This window comes from Leptodactylus fuscus, unplaced genomic scaffold, assembly GCF_031893055.1.
Source record: "Leptodactylus fuscus isolate aLepFus1 unplaced genomic scaffold, aLepFus1.hap2 HAP2_SCAFFOLD_120, whole genome shotgun sequence".
Taxonomy (NCBI): domain Eukaryota; kingdom Metazoa; phylum Chordata; class Amphibia; order Anura; family Leptodactylidae; genus Leptodactylus; species Leptodactylus fuscus.
Genome location: NW_027440033.1, coordinates 111,499 through 133,437, shown reverse-complemented (window position 1 = coordinate 133,437; position 21,939 = coordinate 111,499). Strand labels below are relative to the sequence as shown.

Below are 21,939 nucleotides of genomic sequence, written 5' to 3'. Positions count from 1 at the left end.
TCCCCTCCTCTTACCCCACTACCCCTCCTCTGCCCCCTCCTCCTCCTCACTCCCCTCCTCTTACCCCACTACCCCTCCTCTGCCCCCTCCTCCTCCTCACTCCCCTCTTCTGCCCCCTCTTCCTCACTCCCCTCCTCTTACCCCACTACCCCTCTTCTGCCCCCTCCTCCTCCTCACTCCCCTCCTCTTACCCCACTACCCCTCTTCTGCCCCCTCCTCCTCCTCACTCCCCTCCTCTTACCCCACTACCCCTCTTCTGCCCCCTCTTCCTCACTCCCCTCCTCTTACCCCACTACCCCTCTTCTGCCCCCTCCTCCTCCTCACTCCCCTCCTCTTACCCCACTACCCCTCTTCTGCCCCCTCCTCCTCCTCACTCCCCTCCTCTTACCCCACTAGCACTCTTCTGCCCCCTCTTCTGCCCCTCCTCCTCCTCACTCCCCTCCTCTTACCCCACTACCCCTCCTCTGCCCCCTCCTCTGCCCCCTCCTCCTCCTCACTCCCCTCTTCTGCCCCTTCTCCTCCTCACTCCCCTCCTCTTACCCCACTACCCCTCCTCTGCCCCCTCCTCCTCCTCCTCACTCCCCTCCTCTTACCCCACTACCCCTCCTCTGCCCCCTCCTCTGCCCCCTCCTCCTCCTCACTCCCCTCTTCTGCCCCCTCCTCCTCACTCCCCTCCTCTTACCCCACTACCCCTCTTCTGCCCCTTCTCCTCCTCCCATTCCCCCTGTGCTTGCCCCGCTCCCCTTCCTGCCTGTATTGATGACTTTACATCACCCTCCAGTCATGAAGCTTCATTAACATGTTACGTTTCCTCCTCTTTCAATTAGTTGCACGTTGGCGGCGGCACTGCGCGGTTTTGTCATATTGAAATGCAAAAAATAAAAAATAAAATGTTGGTGTTATGAAATGCGGCGATTTTAATTAAGATAAAAGCTTCCTGCGACGGAGAGACAAAGATCCCACATCCCGGCCTAATTATTAACCTTAACATTGATAGCAGACAATGGCGGCGCGCCTGCTGCCACAGATAAAGGGGCGGTTTTATCTGCGCTCGCTCTGGGGTGCCGGCCCCGCTTCCCTCCTCTCCAGGGATCCAGACTCTTTATCTGGAAAGTTTTTCCTTTCGGCATCGATGACTTCTGAAAGAGACGTTGGTGGAGGACGTGGAGCCGGTGGGAAATAACGTGAATGAGAAGACGGAGGATCTGCGTGCGACGCTCCCAGCACTTCCATTGTGTCCCGTCCTGCAGGCGCCGGCTACGACAATTATATTTACATATATTAATGAACTTGGAGAAAAGTTGAATTTTTAGAGATAAAGCGACGTCTCATCTGGGAACAGATGGAATCTGAGAAGGAGCGGACTGAACTGAGTGAGCGCGCAAAAGTTCTAATGAGAGTAACACAGGAAGTGACTGACATGGAGGAGCAGAGACCTGGACGTGTCGGCCCCTAAAACTGACAGGGTCATGTAAAGGTCATCTAATTTACACAGCTCGCCGCGTATGGCCATACAGCGCGGTCATGCCATTGTCGTAACACAGCGTGAATGTGAACGCCGTCTGCAGATCCAGTTATCATCACGTGACTTGTATACAAATTCTTAAAGGAAATGTCCAATGTTATGTAGTGTAAATGAGATGCAATTGTCGTCCCCAGTCCTGCTCACACAGCTGAATGTTCCAGGACTCCAAACTGATACAACGTAACAAACTGCGCTCCTCAGCAGGTCGCGGGGTCACTACGATCTGCAAATGGTGAAATGGTTCAGCTCCAATCTGTGACATGTGGGAGGAGCCTACCCGAGATTCCCTGACCTGCAGCGTCTCTGGCTTTGTCTCCCATCCAGCACATTTGGGTTGTTATTGGTTGGCATTGAAAGAGAGAGGCCTGGGGCCAATCCTGATGATTAGCGCCCCCAAGTGCTTTCAACTAATAAGCGCAGGGATCCCTGCGGGGGGCGCTCCTACTGAATAGATCCAAATGTGCTGAATATTTTATTTTTTATCTCTTTTGCATATCAGTAACAGGCCGCTCCACCCTGGGATTTCCTGAACTCCAAAACTTTACCTTCCTGGTGCTGCAGCCTCAGTCCTGAGGATCGTATCGGCACAGCAAAGATATTTGTGCTGCTGCAGCGTGTCGCTCACAGGCTTGTCTGTACATACACAATGTAACACTGATGCTGTGTGAGCAGGACTAGGCTTGGACACGTTTTCTGGGTGTAAATCCAGAGGCTTCCGGGCACTGACAGCAAGCAGAGGTCTTGAAATAAAGCAAAGCATTCTATTAGAGTCTGAAATCTATTAGAAAGTTCTGGATATTTACTGTGCGGAGCAGGTGCCGCGCTCTGTAAGATTCCCCCGTGTCTCCAGAAACTTACGGCTGAGTCAATTAGGGGATAAATTTCACTGTAAACGCCGCGTTTCGCACCTTCTCCTGCGCAGACCGCGCTGAAATTTACACATTGTGTCAATAAAAATTCATGGATTGATAAAGCCGGGCGGAGTGAATCAGCGCACGGGGGAGGACGACTCCACAGCCCACGAAGCCCATACATAAAAATCCAGGGTGACATTTACGATCGACATTTAAGAGCCCGGCGCTCGTGTTTGATCAGCGCAATAGATTGGGAATTAAGGTGGAAAGACGCAGCGGAGACTGGGCCCGTGTTAAGGTGGAATGTCACGAGTAACGCTGCGCAGCCTACATGTTACAGTCATGGCTTCCTTTGCTCTAGTCACTTCCAGAGCTACAATCCTGCTTCTTGTACTCCAGTTACATACAAAACTGCAATCTCACATGTAGAATTGCCTTCTGGTTGCCCTGGAATACAGAATACATAGTAAGGACAATGGAATAGGAGTGAATGCAGCCCTAGATGTGACTAGAGTATAACACGTGCAGGTATACAGTATGTGGATATACAGTATTCTTAGTTTCAGCTCCTCACTGTTATCACGATCTCTGCTTGCTCCTAGTGAACGGTTCATCCTGAAAACCTGTCCTGAGCCTGGACTTCTGACTTTTAGGCTCAGTTCACACAACATAAACAAATTACACTTAAAGGGGATGTGCTATTACAGAGATTGTGGGGAAGGGGGGGTCCGACTGTTGGGTCCCCCAGGAATCAGGAGAACGGAGGCCTCAGCAGCCCCAAATATTGATCGGAGCACCAGCCATGCAGGTGCATGGACACTTCAGGGAAGCTTTTGGGGTGAATCTTAGTCCCTGTCCTCCAAATTACTGGGGGGCTCCAACGGTCGGACCCCCAGTGATGTGACACTTATCCCCTATCCTGTTTTAGAGGATTTAGAGGCCTATACTGGGACAACCCCTTTAAGGAGTTGTTACAATGTATCCAGTCTAGACAATCCCCTGTGAGCTAAACAGACTGCGCTGATACATTGTAACAACCTATCGGAACAGGCGAGGAGTTGAAGAAAAAAGTTCTGTGCTGCTAATGTGTTGTCTAGACTGGATACAATTGTAACGAAGACCCAGCTGTGAGAAGTTTTAGGTCAGGATATGTTTTCAGTATATTATGAAAGTTCACAAAAATTATTGAAGAATTGAAGAAAAGACTCCAAGAAAGTTGCAGAACTTCTCATTATTGCCGCAAGCTTTTGTGTGACTTTTTTCACTTCTGTGAATGACAATCACATAGTAGAGCGTTCCCGCCTCTGCTCATCCATCCTGCCGGCGCCGACGCCGCTGATCTCCAGTCACAAACCTGAAAGCGATTGCTGTAATTAGGTCTGTGTTCAGATTCTGCTGACCCTTTGTGATTGCTGTCAGGTGTCGCCCGCTTCTCACGTACCATCGCAGGACGCTGTTGATTACAGAATTGCACCGCCCACCGTGACCTTCTAGAGGAAAATATAAACTGCTCATCGCCAAGCATGGTGGATTTATTACAGAGGAAATCCTGATGAGATACAATCCCTGCACCGCCATTACTTATACTACACTCCGTCCACAGCTCCGCAGGGGCGGGGTTATACATAGACATATGATATTTAGTGATCTGGCTGCATCTCTACAGGCTGTGAGCTCACCATTCATCTGCCCTGGTCACCAGTATGGCCGCCAATAGACAAGAGTGAGATCCCGGGATCTGACGCTCAGTAGTAGGATCTGCAGGGGCGGGGCTATATATATAGATATGATATTTGCTTGTCTATGACCACTATTAGAGATACATGACCTCATGGGATCTGACGCTCAGTAGTAGGATCTGCGGGGGCGGGGCTGTATATGTAGATATGATATTTGCTTGTCTATGACCACTATTAGAGATACATGACCTCATGGGATCTGACGCTCAGTAGTAGGATCTGCGGGGGCGGGGCTGTATATGTAGATATGATATTTGCTTGTCTATGACCACTATTAGAGATACATGACCTCATGGGATCTGACGCTCAGTAGTAGGCTCTGCGGGGGTGGGGCTGTATATGTAGATATGATATTTGCTTGTCTATGACCACTATTAGAGATACATCCTGGGAGCGGTAGCTCAGTAGTAGGCTCTGCGGGGGCGGGGCTGTATATGTAGATATGATATTTGCTTGTCTATGACCACTATTAGAGATACATCCTGGGAGCGGTAGCTCAGTAGTAGGCTCTGCGGGGGCGGGGCTGTATATGTAGATATGATATTTGCTTGTCTATGACCACTATTAGAGATACATCCTGGGAGCGGTAGCTCAGTAGTAGGCTCTGCGGGGGCGGGGCTGTATATGTAGATATGATATTTGCTGGTCTATGACCACTATTAGAGATACATCCTGGGAGCGGTAGCTCAGTTCTAGGTTCTCTTTATATACAGGATATATGTAGCAAGCTTTACCGCTCATTCTAATGTGTCTTGTGTTTTCTTGCAGCCGGCACCATCTCTGGAGAAGAGGTTCCTCTGGTGGCCAAGTCTCAAATCAAGGAGTATCGGGACAGTTTCTCCTGCGAGAAGTTTAATTTCAGGAGTAACCCGAACATCACCTTCTACGTCTACGTCAGCAACTTCTCCTGGCCAATCAAGATCCAGGTCAGTGCCCAGTAGGAAAGTGGGGGTCACTACAGTGACTGAGCCCTGAGCACATGATGAAGACTAAGCCGCCTCCTTCTGCAGTCCCATGTAAATCATATACAGGTCTGCCCTTTCTAATACACTGTATCACTATATATAAGACCTCTGCTTACTGTCAGTGAATAGAGAGCTTGCTGCAATGTATCAGCTTTGTCAGTATCTACCCAGAGAACACAGATCCATTGTAACAAGCTGATCAGCCGTGTGAGCAGAACATGTCCACGTTACATTGGGGGCTCTCGCTTCACTTTATGTCTCTTGGCGCCTGCATCGCTGTGTTTTGCTTCCTTTGTGTTCCTGTAGCTTCTTGTCCTCCTCTGAGGACATCAATCAGGAGGAATTGGATCAGCGCCAGCACTAACCAGTGCGTCTTGGGCTCCTCGGTGACTTGTTCATCATCTTACAGCACCATCTGGGCCCCGGAGACCTTAGCGATTCCTGGCTCCCGTCCTCGCCGCCAGTTCTGCTTTGCTGATTTTATTCTCTTTTGCTTTAACTCCTCCACGTCAAAGTAAACCAGAATCTGCCCGATCCTGACAGCGCAATGTAAACTGCAACCGAGCGGAAAGCGCAGCATCATTAAGCTGAGCCCAGGGGTCCTAAACAGGGGCAACAGCTCATGATACCTCCTAATACTGGATAGAAGGTCTGGCAAAGCTGGGTGACAGCAAATATGGCCACCATTACTGTGGGAATGCTAATGGCAGCCATATTGGAGAAGTCAATTCTCTGTTGTCCATTATGGCTGTTGTCACTCAGCTTTCCCATATTCCTGTAGGGCTGTATGACCCTCTCCCCATGGTGATGATCTATAGTCGCCCACCTTTACCATCAGTTTTTGGTACTATGTATATGAGGGTCACATGCTCACAGGCCGCCACTGCTGCTCTGACCGGAGACTCGTCCTCTCTTCTGTTTCCCAGTATTTGTAGAAATTTCATTTTCTGGTTTAGAATCAGCAGATTTTATAAGAACTGACGTCCCTGGATCAGCGCCATCTTCTCTCTGCCCCCTGGCACCGCTCCCGTCACCCCTCCCCCATCGCCTCCGCTGTAAATACTGGTAATAATGTGCGGCCTGAGCCCATAAAACCCAATGTGTTCCTGGAATGAGCGTCACTCGCGCCCCTCTGCCCGGACATCACAATTCACAGCCACACATCAGTATTCACCATATGCAAAACCGCGGCGGATGGCTTCCACGTCTCAATTACCGGGGAATGAGGGATGGCCGCCATCGCTCTTCCTTTATACTCTGCCATAAATTACTGCTCCTTCCAGAGCGACCGGCGTAGAAATCACCAAAGACGCGACTTATTAAGGGGCTTTTTCTGTTTTTTAATTCTCGTCCTCGGATAATAAATGACTCCGGCAGAAAGTCACAAAATTCTAATCACGGCGGCGAAAGAGAACGACGGATTTATGGAGGGAAGTCAACGAGCGTCTGAATTATCCAGGCGGAACGTTTACTCCTAGAAATAATAATATATCTGTTCCTAGAAAAGCTGGGTGACCACCAATATGGCTGCCCTGGAGACCTCACCCAGCTTTTCATGCAGCCATATCTATACTGTAGTAAGGAAGGGCAAGATCTAAAGCTCTTCTAGCTCCTCTTGAGATGTCACACAGCTTTCCTAGAACCCTGAATGGTAAACCTGTCTTGTTCTACTTGGTGCACGCTGCCATGTCATTGCATCTCTAGGCTGATTGCCTTTAAGGAGTCCAGAATGGTCACTCAGCTTTCCTAAAAACACCTAAGAAATGCCACAGCAGTCGTCACTCAGCTTTCTTCACACCCTGAATGATCTAGAAATCTCTCTACTGGTGTCAGTCTTCACTATGTTTAGCATACTACTTATGAACTAGGAAGCTCAGGATGAGCAAAGGATGGGGTAACAATGCTGCCTGTGTGATGTGATCTGGGGGTGTAGTGGTCTCTCAGGGGGTCCTTATGGGGGTGTAATGAGCTATGGGGTGATGGAGGGGGCAGTGATCAAATCAAATAGACTTTATTGGCACGTCCGAATAGATATTTGGCATTGCCAAAGTTAGTAAAGTGTGTGTGTGGGGGGGGGGGAGTTGGAGTCGAGGAGGAGAGTATGGGGTGGGGGGGTGGTTTGGGGTATAACAGTCTGTGGAGTCTCATCTTCCTCTGGTTTGGTGACCGCTATATGGGGGGGTGGGGCGGTTGGTTTGGGGTATAACAGTCCATGGAGTCTCATCTTCCTCTTCGTTGGTGACCGCTATATGGGGAGGTGGGGGTGGGGCGGGTGTATTGGGATAAATATAACAGTCCGTGGAGTCTCATCTTCCTCTTCGTTGGTGACCACTATATGGGGAGGTGGGGTGGGGGTAGGGCGGGTGTATTGGGATAAATATAACAGTCCGTGGAGTCTCATCTTCCTCTTCGTTGGTGACTGCTATATGGGGAGGTGGGGTGGGGTGGGGTAGGGCGGGTGTATTGGGATAAATATAACAGTCCGTGGAGTCTCATCTTCCTCTTCGTTGGTGACTGCTATATGGGGAGGTGGGGTGGGGTGGGGGTGGGGGTGGGGCGGGTGTATTGGGATAAATATAACAGTCCGTGGAGTCTCATCTTCCTCTGGTTTGGTGACAGCTGGACACGTATTGGGCAGCGATCTCCACAGTGGCCTCTTCTTCTCCCAGTAGGATGTAGAGTTTCCTCGTCTCCCAGTCTGGGATGTGGGCAGAGAGTCTTTGGTAGTAGACGGCCCTCACAGCTGAGTATTTGGTGCAGTGTAGCAGGAAGTGGGTCTGGTCTTCTAGGGCCCCCTGGTCACAGTGCTGGCACAGTCTCTTCTCCCGTGGCTTGTACGTCTGCCTGTATCGCCCCGTCTCTATCTCTAGGTTGTGGGCGCTCAGTCTGTACCGGCTCAGGGTCTGTCTGTGCTTGGGGTGGCGTATTCTCTCCAGGTAGGTGGCCATGGTGTAGTCCCTTTGTAGGGATTGGTACACATTGGTGAGTTTCTTGGAGTTATTTATTTGGTTTCTCCATTCTTCAATGTCCCGCTCTCTGTTTGCCTCTGTGGTCGCCTTTATTTCGGCCTTGGTTATCATCTGTTGGTGTTTTTGGTTTGGTGGTTGGCTGCTGTTTGGTTGTTGAGTGTCTGGTTTGCTCCGGTGGCTTAGCCAGGCTTGGTGGTGGTAGGAGTCGCTCCCCTGTAGGTGTGCCTGGAAAGCTAGCGCCCTCTTCTGTATGGTGAGCCATAGGGGGAGTCTGCCTAGCTCTGCCCTGCAGGCCATGTTGGTGGTGTTGCGATGGACATGTAGCAGGTATTTGCAGAACTCCAGGTGGAAGTTCTCTGTTGGGCTGGAATCCCACTGTGACTGGTCTGGGTAGGTGGCTGGGCCCCAAACCTCACTGCCATAGAGAAGGATCGGGGAGATGACAGCGTCAAATATCTTCAGCCAGACCCTCACCGGTGGTTTGAGGTGTTGTGATGGAGGGGGCAGTGATCTGTGGATGGGGCAGTGATCTGTGGAGGGGGCAGTGATCTATGGAGGGGGCAGTGATCTGTGGATGGGGCAGTGATCTTTGGGGTGCCTATGTCTGTCCAGTGGTGTGAGCCCCTTCCCCTCCCCCCTCCTCCCAGGGGTCTCATTTCTCTGACCCGTCCCCATTGATAATTGAGTGACTATTTGCTGTGATCGCTCGGTTCGCCATTCATCAGCCTAAGAGCAGCAATAAATCCATCGCCGTCCAGATCTCGCTGATGTCAGCGCTCGGCCGCCGCGTCCCCTCCGGGAAGTCTCACGTGTCGGTCACCTTGGGACATCACCGGCAAAGGAAAAGTGATGTCTACTGTGGTCATCTCCATCATCATTATCATCATCCTCAGGAATTCTTATGAAGGGGCTGGGGGACCCATGAGAGGAGCCCCGGAGCCCCCGCTCACTCCATTTATCAGCAGAGTTATGGCTTTACTTTCCCAGAGTCTGTAGGATGGAACTGAGGAAAGCTGGGTGAGCGCTTCTCTGAGAGCTCGGATACAGGTTGTCACCCAGCTTTCCTAGATTCTTGATGCAGTGATAGATTCCTAACGTGTTACACAATCGGTTTATATCTTTATCTAGGAAAGTTGTGTGACTGCACACACGGTCACCAGATGGTTCACCCAGCTTTTCCTCATCCGTGTTGCCATAACTGCCCGTCCCTTTAAGCCGCAGAGATATTGAGGTTGAGACCAGAGTGACGGCCGCCGGGGGGCGCTTCCTGATTTTCCTTGTGTTTTCCTTGGCTGACGTCCTCTTGCTGCTTTGGTTGTGTGCAGCTCGCCGCAGGTGCTGTAATCACTGGCCATGTAGTGGAATAAACCAGCGCGGTGCGTGCTGAGCAGTGTTGTGCGCCGCTAATGGCGGTTTTATCCCGGTGCTCAGCAGATGATCATTGTGCATTTCCTTCCCTTCCTTCACGCTGGTTCAATGTATTATCCTGGAGGGCGACGCTGCTCTCAGGCCCGGCCGGGGGTCGCTGATCGGCCACTCAGTGAAGCCACGTGTTATGTACCGTGGTCGCCGTCTTCACGGTCCGCTGCGTTGCCTCCTGCACATAATGAGCGTACACAGCCGGCGCTCAGACGCTGCCTCCTAATAGATAAGTAACGGCTATCTATCCTACCCAGGTAACAAGAAGCATTAGAGGACCTGCCGGGGGAATCACTCAGCTTTCCACACACTCGGAATGGCACACAAACCTTTCCCAGAGTCCGCTTACACTCTTATTGTAGCGTCAGAGAATGAAGACTTACACCGAAAAGCAATCCGAAAAATCTGATGGGGGAGGGGGGGCAGCGAGATCTGGAAGTGACTGCAGTGTGAGACATAACAGAATTGTGTCTGCAGCTCTGGATGTGACTGGTGTATAGCCCATAACAGAATTGTGTCTGCAGCTCTGGATGTGACTAGAGCTCCTGACTGTAACACGCAGTGGTCTCCTGTACTCGTCTCCTTCTTGCTGTATGGGGGTAATGGTCGTACATCAGCAGTGTGGATCCGGGGTCTGTTCCCCGTGCTGCGCTCCTGCACATGAGGCCGCCATTCTTGGCTTTCCTTCCGTTGGCGGTCTTTGTGTCTGACGGTCACCGCGCTCCGCTCCCTGGCCCGGCCTCCTGTCACTTCTTGCTGTATGGGGGTAATGGTCGTACATCAGCAGTGTGGATCCGGGGTCTTTTCCCCGTGCTGCGCTCCTGCACATGAGGCCGCCATTCTTGGCTTTCCTTCCGTTGGCGGTCTTTGTGTCTTTCGGTCACCGCGCTCCGCTCCCTGGCCCGGCCTCCTGTCACTTCTTGCTGTATGGGGGTAATGGTCGTACATCAGCAGTGTGGATCCGGGGTCTGTTCCCCGTGCTGCGCTCCTGCACATGAGGCCGCCATTCTTGGCTTTCCTTCCGTTGGCGGTCTTTGTGTCTGACGGTCACCGCGCTCCGCTCCCTGGCCCGGCCTCCTGTCACTTCTTGCTGTATGGGGGTAATGGTCGTACATCAGCAGTGTGGATCCGGGGTCTTTTCCCCGTGCTGCGCTCCTGCACATGAGGCCGCCATTCTTGGCTTTCCTTCCGTTGGCGGTCTTTGTGTCTTTCGGTCACCGCGCTCCGCTCCCTGGCCCGGCCTCCTGTCACTTCTTGCTGTATGGGGGTAATGGTCGTACATCAGCAGTGTGGATCCGGGGTCTTTTCCCCGTGCTGCGCTCCTGCACATGAGGCCGCCATTCTTGGCTTTCCTTCCGTTGGCGGTCTTTGTGTCTTTCGGTCACCGCGCTCCGCTCCCTGGCCCGGCCTCCTGTCACTTCTTGCTGTAGTTAGCGAGCATCTCCGTGACGAGATAAGAGGAGATTGTTCTTGGAGATCTGCCGAGACGTTCACTTCCACATGGCAAGGAATCTTCTTTGTAGTAAAATCAACTTTTTAGCCAAAACTGAGAGAATGTTGAGCGTGAGTCAGTGCCGCTCCTGTAATCCGCGACAGCACCGCATTTACTGTAATGGCGTCACCATGGCGGTCCTGCACAGTCAGCGCTTTATAGAGCAGCTTCATCCATACTGTGTCCTGTGCTGGTAACCACCCTGGGAATACAGAACACTGCCCCCTGCTGCTTGCACTGACATGTACAGGGGGAGGAGCAAGACAAGGGGGATGATGGGGGTGATTGTGGCGGTCCTCGGTGGTACATCACTCCCACAATCCTCTTGGCTTCTGGGGGCAAAACTATTTGACCCTTAGATCAGCAGTGGTCAGAATTAATGAATGCAGCAGTGGATGTGACTAGAGTAGACTAGGGGCAGCATGGTGGCTCAGTGGTTAGCACTGCAGCCTTGCAGCACTGGAGTCCTAGGTTCAAATCCTGCCAAGGACAACATCTGCAAGGAGCTTGTATGTTCTCCCCGTGTTTGCGTTGGTTTCCTCCCACACACCACAGACATACTGATAGGGGGATGTAGACTGTGAGCCCTGTATGGGACTGCCCATGTGTGTACAGCGCTGCGGAATATGATGGCGCTATATCAGTAAGTAGAATAAAGAAGTAATAGAGTATATAAGATATAGTATTACAGCAGAAGAGTGAATGCAGCTCTGGATGTAAACAGAGTGTTAGCCGTGACTTCTAGCTCCTTATACCTTACAGCGGCATTGTACAGGCCTCTACGTGTCACTGGTGGGGTCACAAGGAGGGGGCGCTCTCTCTCTCCCCCCCCCCTGGTTTCAGTTGCACCCTCTTTCCTGTCACTGTTCGGGTCCCTTTAAGTCATTGACCTTTTGCAGGATTCTAGCCGCTGCCGAGCCCAGAGATATGATATTAATATAAAGTACATTGCAGGCGGCCACGGGGTGTGCGTTTCCTGAAAACCGGCCTTTCAGTCGCAGCAGGGGGGTGTGTAAGAGGCTTTTAGATTTGCTGGAATCGTAATACGGCTAAAGAACTGGACTTACAAAATTATACGCTGCCGCAGCGACTTTTACCTGAGGGCTATTAACGGCCTGTGGTGGAAATAAGCCGCGGCCAGGGTCACATGACCTGTAAATTCTCTCTGACAAGAATGGGACGAAGCTGCAGAATCTGTAAATCCGGACGGAAATAATAGCGATTATTAGTGTTCTAACTGTAAATTACACCATTATTAATACTCGCCATCTGTGGCAGAATGTGCGAGCAACGGCTGTCGTGTGTGGCCCTTTAAGAATCAGCCTCCTAATAGTGCAAAATGCTACATAATAAGGAAGACTGATACATAGTATAAAAGTGATACCTAGTAACCAAAGCAACTGAGTAGTAACTCTAGTCACACCTAGAGCTGCAGTCTGTTACTCCAGTCACACCTAGAGCTGCAGTCTGGTACTCCAGTCACATCTAGAGCTACAGTCAGGTACTCCAGTCACATCTAGAGCTACAGTCTGGTACTCCAGTCACATCCAGAGCTACAGTCTGGTACTCCAGTCACATCCAGAGCTACAGTCTGGTACTCCAGTCACATCTAGAGCTGCAGTCTGGTACTCCAGTCACATCCAGAGCTGCAGTCTGGTACTCCAGTCACATCCAGAGCTGCAGTCTGGTACTCCAGTCACATCCAGAGCTGCAGTCTGGTACTCCAGTCACATCCAGAGCTGCAGTCTGGTACTCCAGTCACATCCAGAGCTACAGTCAGGTACTCCAGTCACACCTAGAGCTACAGTCTGGTACTCCAGTCACATCCAGAGCTGCAGTCTGGTACTCCAGTCACATCTAGAGCTGCAGTCTGGTACTCCAGTCACATCTAGAGCTACAGTCTGGTACTCCAGTCACATCCAGAGCTGCAGTCTGGTACTCCAGTCACATCCAGAGCTGCAGTCAGGTACTCCAGTCACATCTAGAGCTACAGTCCGGTACTCCAGTCACATCTAGAGCTGCAGTCTGGTACTCCAGTCACATCTAGAGCTGCAGTCTGGTACTCCAGTCACACCTAGAGCTGCAGTCAGGTACTCCAGTCACATCCAGAGCTGCAGTCTGGTACTCCAGTCACATCCAGAGCTGCAGTCTGGTACTCCAGTCACATCTAGAGCTACAGTCCGGTACTCCAGTCACATCTAGAGCTGCAGTCTGGTACTCCAGTCACATCTAGAGCTGCAGTCTGGTACTCCAGTCACATCTACAGCTGCAGTCTGGTACTCCAGTCACACCTAGAGCTGCAGTCTGGTACTCCAGTCACATCTAGAGCTGCAGTCTGGTACTTCAGTTACATCTAGAGCTGCAGTCTGGTACTCCAGTCACATCTACAGCTGCAGTCTGGTACTTCAGTTACATCTAGAGCTGCAGTCTGGTACTCCAGTCACATCTAGAGCTACAGTCTGGTACTCCAGTCACATCTAGAGCTACAGTCTGGTACTCCAGTCACACCTAGAGCTACAGTCTGGTACTCCAGTCACATCTACAGCTGCAGTCTGGTACTCCAGTTACATCTAGAGCTACAGTCTGGTACTCCAGTCACATCTAGAGCTGCAGTCTGGTACTCCAGTTACATCTAGAGCTGCAGTCAGGTACTCCAGTCACATCTAGAGCTACAGTCAGGTACTCCAGTCACATCTAGAGCTGCAGTCAGGTACTCCAGTCACATCTAGAGCTACAGTCTGGTACTCCAGTCACATCTAGAGCTACAGTCAGGTACTCCAGTCACATCTCGAGCTGCAGTCAGGTACTCCAGTCACACCTAGAGCTACAGTCAGGTACTCCAGTCACATCTAGAGCTGCAGTCAGGTACTCCAGTCACATCTAGAGCTACAGTCAGGTACTCCAGTCACATCTAGAGCTGCAGTCAGGTACTCCAGTCACATCTAGAGCTACAGTCAGGTACTCCAGTCACACCTAGAGCTACAGTCAGGTACTCCAGTCACATCTAGAGCTGCAGTCCGGTACTCCAGTCACATCTAGAGCTACAGTCAGGTACTCCAGTCACATCTAGAGCTGCAGTCTGGTACTCCAGTCACATCTAGAGCTGCAGTCAGGTACTCCAGTCACATCTAGAGCTGCAGTCAGGTACTCCAGTCACACCTAGAGCTACAGTCTGGTACTCCAGTCACATCTAGAGCTGCAGTCAGGTACTCCAGTCACATCTAGAGCTGCAGTCAGGTACTCCAGTCACATCTAGAGCTACAGTCAGGTACTCCAGTCACATCTAGAGCTGCAGTCAGGTACTCCAGTCACATCTAGAGCTACAGTCAGGTACTCCAGTCACATCTAGAGCTGCAGTCAGGTACTCCAGTCACATCTAGAGCTGCAGTCAGGTACTCCAGTCACATCTAGAGCTGCAGTCTGGTACTCCAGTCACATCTAGAGCTGCATCCACAGTCCTGCTGGCTTACTGACAGCAATCAGAGGTCTTAGACTCACAAGGTCTATTATTCAGAGACGACTCTTCAGTTAATGTTGTTTTTAGCGCCGTCCTCCATACCCTGTCACCTGATCCGGCGGCAGCGGCGTCTCCCGGCAGTATCATATTCCGCCATCGCTGCACTTTCTATATATGACCCTATACCCTGATCCACCTGAGCTTTGTGGTCAGTGACATCTATACATCCAGCTGTGCCGCGCGTCCGCTAATGAGCGTCCCCGGAGGCTGCGGAGGACACCCGACCCCGACACCGCCATGTTTACACCTTGTCATGGTGTCTGCTTACATACCGCAGGAATCTGCAGTGCCATACACACAAATCCCATAGAACGCCACCTTAGTCACTGCCAAAGCATCAAATCTATAAGGGTCTTGTATGTGGAGAGCAGCGGTGCCCAGGTGACTTACCTCATATACTGCTGCTTATCCCAAACACTTGTATCACTCCTATCATCCTGTGGTTATGGACAGTCAGCAATAGTATATACAGGAGAGGAGAAGTGGTACTGTGCACTACTCATATATACAGGAGAGGAGAAGTGGTACTGTGCACTGTCCATATATACAGGACTAGAGAAGTGGTACTGTGCACTACTCATATATACAGGAGAGGAGAAGTGGTACTGTGCACTGTCCATATATACAGGACTAGAGAAGTGGTACTGTGCACTACTCATATATACAGGAGAGGAGAAGTGGTACTGTGCACTGTCCATATATACAGGACTAGAGAAGTGGTACTGTGCACTGTCCATATATACAGGACTAGAGAAGTGGTACTGTGCACTGTCCATATATACAGGACTAGAGAAGTGGTACTGTGCACTACTCATATATACAGGACTAGAGAAGTAGTACTGTGCACTGTCCATATATACAGGACTAGAGAAGTGGTACTGTGCACTACTCATATATACAGGACTAGAGAAGTAGTACTGTGCACTGTCCATATATACAGGACTAGAGAAGTGGTACTGTGCACTACTCATATATACAGGACTAGAGAAGTGGTACTGTGCACTGTCCATATATACAGGACTAGAGAAGTGGTACTGTGCACTACTCATATATACAGGACTAGAGAAGTAGTACTGTGCACTGTCCATATATACAGGACTAGAGAAGTGGTACTGTGCACTACTCATATATACAGGAGAGGAGAAGTGGTACTGTGCACTGTCCGTATATACAGGACTAGAGAAGTGGTACTGTGCACTGTCCATATATACATGACTAGAGAAGTGGTACTGTGCACTACTCATATATACAGGACTAGAGAAGTAGTACTGTGCACTGTCCATATATACAGGACTAGAGAAGTGGTACTGTGCACTACTCATATATACAGGACTAGAGAAGTAGTACTGTGCACTGTCCATATATACAGGACTAGAGAAGTGGTACTGTGCACTACTCATATATACAGGACTAGAGAAGTGGTACTGTGCACTGTCCATATATACAGGACTAGAGAAGTGGTACTGTGCACTGTCCATATATACAGGACTAGAGAAGTGGTACTGTGCACTGTCCATATATACAGGACTAGAGAAGTGGTACTGTGCACTGTCCATATATACAGGAGAGGAGAAGTGGTACTGTGCACTACTCATATATACAGGACTAGAGAAGTGGTACTGTGCACTGTCCATATATACAGGAGAAGTAGTACTGTGCACTGGCTATATATACAGGACTAGAGAAGTGGTACTGTGCACTACTCATATATACAGGAGAGGAGAAGTAGTACTGTGCACTGTCTATATATACAGGACCAGAGAAGTAGTACTGTGCACTGTCCATATATACAGGAGAGGAGAAGTAGTACTGTGCACTGTCCATATATACAGGACTAGAGAAGTAGTACTGTGCACTGTCCATATATACAGGACTAGAGAAGTGGTACTGTGCACTGTCCATATATACAGGACTAGAGAAGTAGTACTGTGCACTGTCCCTATATACAGGACTAGAGAAGTAGTACTGTGCACTGTCCATATATACAGGACTAGAGAAGTGGTACTGTGCACTGTCCATATATACAGGACTAGAGAAGTAGTACTGTGCACTGTCCATATATACAGGACTTGAGAAGTGGTACTGTGCACTGTCCATATATACAGGACTAGAGAAGTGGTACTGTGCACTGTCCTTATATACAGGAGAAGTGGTACTGTGCACTGTCCATATATACAGGACTAGAGAAGTGGTACTGTGCACTGTCCATATATACAGGACTAGAGAAGTGGTACTGTGCACTGTCCATATATACAGGACTAGAGAAGTGGTACTGAGCACTGTCCATATATACAGGACTAGAGAAGTGGTACTGTGCACTGTCCATATATACAGGACTAGAGAAGTGGTACTGTGCACTGTCCATATATACAGGACTAGAGAAGTGGTACTGTGCACTGTCCATATATACAGGACTTGAGAAGTGGTACTGTTCACTGTCCTTATATACAGGACTAGAGAAGTGGTACTGTGCACTGTCCATATATACAGGACTAGAGAAGTAGTACTGTGCACTGTCCATATATACAGGACTAGAGAAGTGGTACTGTGCACTGTCCATATATACAGGACTAGAGAAGTGGTACTGTTCACTGTCCATATATACAGGAGAAGAGCAGATACTTTTTGGTAGTGTTACTGTGCCTATGCTATTTATAACCCTTTTTTACCATCACGGCCTCGGGTGTATTTGGGGAGGGGTGCGGCGGCCTTGCCCTCAGAGACACCTGCTCATCAGCCTGCAGATTGAGCAGATGGCAGCTCGGGTACATTAAGTCCTGCGGTGCCATCAGCCTGGCACAGTAAATGGACAGGGCGAATCTTAGTCTAATGAAGGATCCATCTCATTCCAATGTCACAGCGCAGCTTCAGCTAACAGCTTGGGGTCAGCATTGATCAAGGGCTCTTGAATCAGACTTGGTGGAAGAAGCTTTCTCAGCAACCCTGGAGCTGATTGATGACAAGAGGCCGCATTGTCTTCTGGCTCCACAGGACTCCTTGGAGCAGTGGTCACAGCTATGGGGGCGGCTTTTAGAGTGGTTTTGGCAGCTCTTGGTCATGTGTGATTGCTGCATCTCTGAATTGATGCTTCAAGAAGCTGCTTGGTGATGGTCACTAATTTCTGGCATCCTGCCATTTCACTTCTTGCCTTTTATCCGCGTCCTAATAATGTCTCACTATTCTGCTGGTACAGTCACTGTGTACATACATTACATTACTTATCCTGTATTATACTCCAGGGCTGCGCTCACTATTCTGCTGGTGCAGTCACTGTGTACATACATTACATTACTTATCCTGTATTATACTCCAGAGCTGCGCTCACTATTCTGCTGGTGCAGTCACTGTGCACATACATTACATTACTTATCCTGTATTATACTCCAGAGCTGCGCTCACTATTCTGCTGGTCACTGTGTACATACATTACATTACTTATCCTGTATTATACTCCAGAGCTTCACTCACTATTCTGCTGGTACAGTCACTGTGTATATACATTACATTACTTATCCTGTATTATACTCCAGAGCTGTGCTCACTATTCTGCTGGTACAGTCACTGTGTACATACATTACATTACTTATCCTGTATTATACTCCAGAGCTGCGCTCACTATTCTGCTGGTGCAGTCACTGTGTACATACATTACATTACTTATCCTGTATTATACTCCAGGGCTGCGCTCACTATTCTGCTGGTGCAGTCACTGTGTACATACATTACATTACTTATCCTGTATTATACTCCAGAGCTGCGCTCACTATTCTGCTGGTACAGTCACTGTGTACATACATTACATTACTTATCCTGTATTATACTCCAGAGCTGCGCTCACTATTCTGCTGGTACAGTCTCTGTGTACATACATTACATTACTTATCCCGTATTATACTCCAGAGCTGCGCTCACTATTCTGCTGGTACAGTCACTGTGTACATACATTACATTACTTATCCCGTATTATACTCCAGAGCTGCGCTCACTATTCTGCTGGTGCAGTCACTGTGTACATACATTACATTACTTATCCTGTATTATACTCCAGAGCTGCGCTCACTATTCTGCTGGTACAGTCACTGTGTACATACATTACATTACTTATCCTGTATTATACTCCAGAGCTGCGCTCACTATTCTGCTGGTCACTGTGTACATACATTACATTACTTATCCTGTATTATACTCCAGAGCTGCGCTCACTATTCTGCTGGTACAGTCACTGTGTACATACATTACATTACTTATCCCGTATTATACTCCAGAGCTGCGCTCACTATTCTGCTGGTGCAGTCACTGTGTACATACATTACATTACTTATCCTGTATTATACTCCAGAGCTGCGCTCACTATTCTGCTGGTACAGTCACTGTGTACATACATTACATTACTTATCCTGTATTATACTCCAGATCTGCGCTCACTATTCTGTTGGTGCAGTCACTGTGTACATACATTACATTACTTATCCTGTATTATACTCCAGAGCTGCGCTCACTATTCTGCTGGTACAGTCACTGTGTACATACATTACATTACTTATCCTGTATTATACTCCAGAGCTGCGCTCACTATTCTGCTGGTACAGTCACTGTGTACATACATTACATTACTTATCCTGTATTATACTCCAGAGCTGCGCTCACTATTCTGCTGGTGCAGTCACTGTGTACATACATTACATTACATTACTTATCCTGTATTATTCTCCAGAGCTGCGCTCACTATTCTGCTGGTACAGTCTCTGTGTACATACATTACATTACTTATCCTGTATTATACTCCAGAGCTGCGCTCACTATTCTGCTGGTACAGTCACTGTGTACATACATTACATTACTTATCCTGTATTATACTCCAGAGCTGCGCTCACTATTCTGTTGGTACAGTCACTGTGTACATACATTACATTACTTATCCTGTATTATACTCCAGAGCTGCGCTCACTATTCTGCTGGTGCAGTCACTGTGTACATACATTACTTATCCTGTATTATACTCCAGAGCTGCGCTCACTATTCTGCTGGTGCAGTCACTGTGCACATACATTACATTACTTATCCTGTATTATACTCCAGAGCTGCGCTCACTATTCTGCTGGTACAGTCACTGTGTGCATACATTACATTACTTATCCTGTATTATACTCCAGAGCTGCGCTCACTATTCTCCTGGTACAGTCGCTGTGTACATACATTACATTACTTATCCTGTATTATTCTCCAGTGCTGCGCTCACTATTCTGCTCGTCACTGTGTACATACATTACATTACCTATCCTGTATTATACTCCAGAGCTGCGCTCACTATTCTGCTGGTACAGTCTCTGTGTACATACATTACATTACTTATCCTGTATTATGCTCCAGAGCTGCGCTCACTATTCTGCTGGTACAGTCACTGTGTACATACATTACATTACTTATCCTGTATTATACTCCAGAGCTTCACTCACTATTCTGCTGGTACAGTCACTGTGTACATACATTACATTACTTATTCTCTATTATACTCCAGAGCTGCGCTCACTATTCTGCTGGTGCAGTCACTGTGCACATACATTACATTACTTATCATGTATTATACTCCAGAGCTGCGCTCACTATTCTGCTGGTACAGTCACTGTGTACATACATTACATTACTTATCCTGTATTATACTCCAGAGCTGCGCTCACTATTCTGCTGGTCACTGTGTACATACATTACATTACTTATCCTGTATTATACTCCAGAGCTTCACTCACTATTCTGCTGGTACAGTCACTGTGTATATACATTACATTACTTATCCTGTATTATACTCCAGAGCTGCGCTCACTATTCTGCTGGTACAGTCACTGTGTACATACATTACATTACTTATCCTGTATTATACTCCAGAGCTGCGCTCACTATTCTGCTGGTACAGTCACTGTGTACATACATTACATTACTTATCCTGTATTATACCCCAGAGCTGCGCTCACTATTCTGCTGGTACAGTCACTGTGTACATACATTACATTACTTATCCTGTATTATACTCCAGAGCTGCGCTTACTATTCTGCTGGTACAGTCACTGTGTACATACATTACATTACTTATCCTGTATTATACTCCAGAGCTGCGCTCACTATTCTGCTGGTCACTGTGTACATACATTACATTACTTATCCTGTATTATACTCCAGAGCTGCGCTCACTATTCTGCTGGTGCAGTCACTGTGTACTTACATTAAATTACTTATCCTGTATTATACTCCAGAGCTGCGCTCACTATTCTGCTGGTGCAGTCACTGTGTACATACATTACATTACTTATCCTGTATTATACTCCAGAGCTGCGCTCACTATTCTGCTGGTGCAGTCACTGTGTACATACATTACATTACTTATCCTGTATTATACTCCAGAGCTGCGCTCACTATTCAGCTGCTCTAGTGCTCCATCATAGAGGGGTCAGCTGCTCTCATGCTCCATCATAGAGGGGTCAGCTGCTCTAGTGCTCCATCATAGAGGAGTCAGCTGCTCTAGTGCTCCATCATATGGGGGTCAGCTGCTCTCATTCTCCGTCTTAGAGTGTCAGCTGCTTTAGTGCTCCATCATAGAGTAGTCAGCTGCTCTAGTGCTCCATCATAGAGGAGTCAGCTGCTCTAGTGCTCTATCATATGGGGATCAGCTGCTCTAGTGCTCCATCATAGAGGGGTCAGCTGCTCTAGTGCTCCATCATAGAGGAGTCAGCTGCTCTAGTGCTCCATAATAGAGGGGTCAGCTGCTCTAGTGCTCCATCATAGAGGGGTCAGCGGCTCTAGTGCTCCATCATAGAGGAGTCAGCTGCTCTAGTGCTCCATCATAGAGGAGTCAGCTGCTCTAATGCTCCATCATAGAGGAGTCAGCTTCTCTAGTGCTCCATCATATGGGGGTCAGCTGCTCTAGTGCTCCATCATATGTGGGTCAGCTGCTCTAGTGCTCCATCGTAGAGGGGTCACCTCCTCTAGTGCTCCATCATAGAGGGGTCAGCGGCTCTAGTGCTCCATCATAGGAGGTCAGCTGCTCTACTGCTCCATCATAGAGGGGTCAGCTGCTCTAGTGCTCTATCATAGAGGAGTCAGCTGCTCTAGTGCTCCATCATACAGGAGTCAGCTGCTCTAGTGCTCCATCATAGAGGAGTCAGCTGCTCTAGTGCTCCATCGTAGAGGGGTCAGCTGCTCTAGTGCTCCATCATATGGGGGTCAGCTGCTCTAGTGCTCCATCATAGAGGAGTCAGCTGCTCTAGTGCTCCATCATAGAGGGGTCAGCTGCTCTAGTGCTCCATCATAGAGGGGTCAGCTGCTCTAGTGCTCCATCATAGAGGGTCACCTCCTCTAGTTCTCCATCATAGGAGGTCAGCTGCTCTAGTGCTCCATCATAGAGGGGTCAGCTGCTCTAGTGCTCCATCATAGAGGGGTCAGCGGCTCTAGTGCTCCATCATAGAGG

The 21,939-nt window shown here is 48.9% G+C and overlaps 1 protein-coding gene across 1 annotated transcript in view; it reads left to right on the top strand.

Annotated features, from left to right (window-relative positions):
- Window positions 1-21,939, top strand: part of LOC142186809 (attractin-like protein 1) — a gene marked incomplete at its 5' end in the record, with an annotated part of 174,907 nt that overhangs the window by 130,683 nt on the left and 22,285 nt on the right. The window contains one exon of the mRNA XM_075261373.1: window positions 4,887-5,044. Within this exon, the coding sequence (XP_075117474.1) occupies window positions 4,887-5,044 (158 nt within the window). The remainder of the gene's footprint in view (window positions 1-4,886; window positions 5,045-21,939) is intronic.